General features: G+C 48.7%; 1 protein-coding gene across 1 annotated transcript; it reads left to right on the plus strand.

Moving 5' to 3' along the window:
- Positions 1–24: 24 nt before the first annotated feature.
- FOIG_16900 (uncharacterized protein) lies at positions 25–1303 on the plus strand (the record flags this gene model as incomplete). Its single annotated transcript, XM_031218380.1, has 3 exons — positions 25–400; positions 461–783; positions 836–1303. The coding sequence occupies 3 exons, from the start codon at positions 25–27 to the stop codon at positions 1301–1303; spliced, it is 1167 nt and encodes a 388-aa protein (XP_031051906.1).
- Positions 1304–1758: the final 455 nt, after the last annotated feature.

Here is a 1758-nt window from a genome sequence, read left to right on the forward strand (position 1 = left end):
CATTGCAAACACTACGCCACGGCGATGGCGCCTGCATCTGCTCTTCATCGTCACCAATCATCTCTCGAAAGCATCATTGATTTCTCTGCACAGCCTCCCTTAGGACCTGGTCTACGCCTCTCAGCCAGCCGTCGATTCTACCAGATAGTCAATCATTTCGATGCTTCTGGCAGCGGCAACAACGGTGAATACGACCGTATAAAACTTGTCCGCCTCACCTACGAATATGCGCGATCTGAAGAATCCAAGGGCAAGTTCCTGAGTGCGTTCTTCCAGTCGGCGGCTCTTCCCATGGATGGGGAGGAGGCCATCGATTTGGGCGATGCAGACCTGGAGGCCGAGCTCCGCACTTCCCTGTTCAACTTCGCCGAGTATCTGTTTGACAATTTCTTTTTGCCATGTATGGTCTTCTGACTTTTCTTCGTCTGCCGTTTATCTCTAACCATCTTTGCTCTCACAGTGAAGGCTTCTACTAAGAAGACTCCCCAACCTTCGCCTGCAACCCATTCCGCAGTCCAAAGAACCCAGTCAGAAGGGCAAAATTTTGCCGGAACGCCAGAACGGGTGTCAGCTCTCCGCGGTGCCTGTCTGGTCCGCGATCGCCATCGTTGCGTCATATCGCGCCGGTTTGACCAGAACGAGGCATTTAAACGCATGAGCAGATATGGTGATGAGGCTCGGGACGACGATGGAATCTCTCTTGCAGGGGAAGCTTTTGACGCTCTCGAGGTGGCACATATCCTGCCACATTCACTTACACAGGTCAACGCAAGCTTACAATTAGTATGAACTCTCACTTGACTAAACTCCCTCCTTGCTAAGTACTTTCCTCTAGGACCCTTCCAAGGAAGCTGCACTAGCGATTCTCAATATGTTCGACAGCGGTGCTGCATTCCTAGTTGAAGGCACCGATATTGATCGACCTCGCAATGCCATGACCCTAACACATAGCCTACATATGTGGTTCGGCGACTTCCGAATCTTTTTCGAGTCCATTGACCAGCAAGCACATACCTATCGAATCAACACCTTCCTCCCACCGGGGCTCTTGGGGGGCCTCCTCCCTGTCACTCGAACACTCCATCTCACAGAAACCCGAAGTATAGACCCTCCTTCGCCTCGCCTACTCGCCATCCACAGTGCGATTGCCCATATTCTGCACCTCTCTGCAGCAGGGGACTACATCGATAAAATGCTGCAAGATATGGAGGAAAATGGCGTTCGGGAGGATGGTTCTACTGAGCTGGATCGTTTGGTAAAGCTTCGACTGAATGGATGGTCAGTCAGCGAAGTCAGTGGCTAGACTCAAGGGTTAAGCTATAACACCTTTAGTCTCCCCTACATCCTTATTGTCCGTCCCATTTTCACTGCAACTGGAAATTCTACATCTCTGATTGACTTACACCCCTATTCCTGTATCCTCTTCGCAGTCTACCCAACCGATGAACTTAGAGTTTATCGCTTTCAGGGATTACTCTTTCCCCCAATCAAAAATCATAAAATTACTACAGCTAGATAGAGACGAATACCAGAACGAGAATAATAGGTGAAGTCTGGTAAAAATAGGTTAGCCTACTTACTTAGCAGGGAACTAGCTAGTATTCTTAAGAAATAAGCACTATGGGAGACATCGGATATTAGGCTGGAATTGAACATCGAAGGTATTAAGATTGATTATTATCCTCTCCCCTCCCTTCCCTGGCATGTTTCCAGGTTTTCGCTGAAATGAACGGGATTTTATCCGGTTTCATATAATTA

This window comes from Fusarium odoratissimum, assembly GCF_000260195.1.
Source record: "Fusarium odoratissimum NRRL 54006 unplaced genomic scaffold supercont1.300, whole genome shotgun sequence".
NCBI classification, from domain to species: domain Eukaryota; kingdom Fungi; phylum Ascomycota; class Sordariomycetes; order Hypocreales; family Nectriaceae; genus Fusarium; species Fusarium odoratissimum.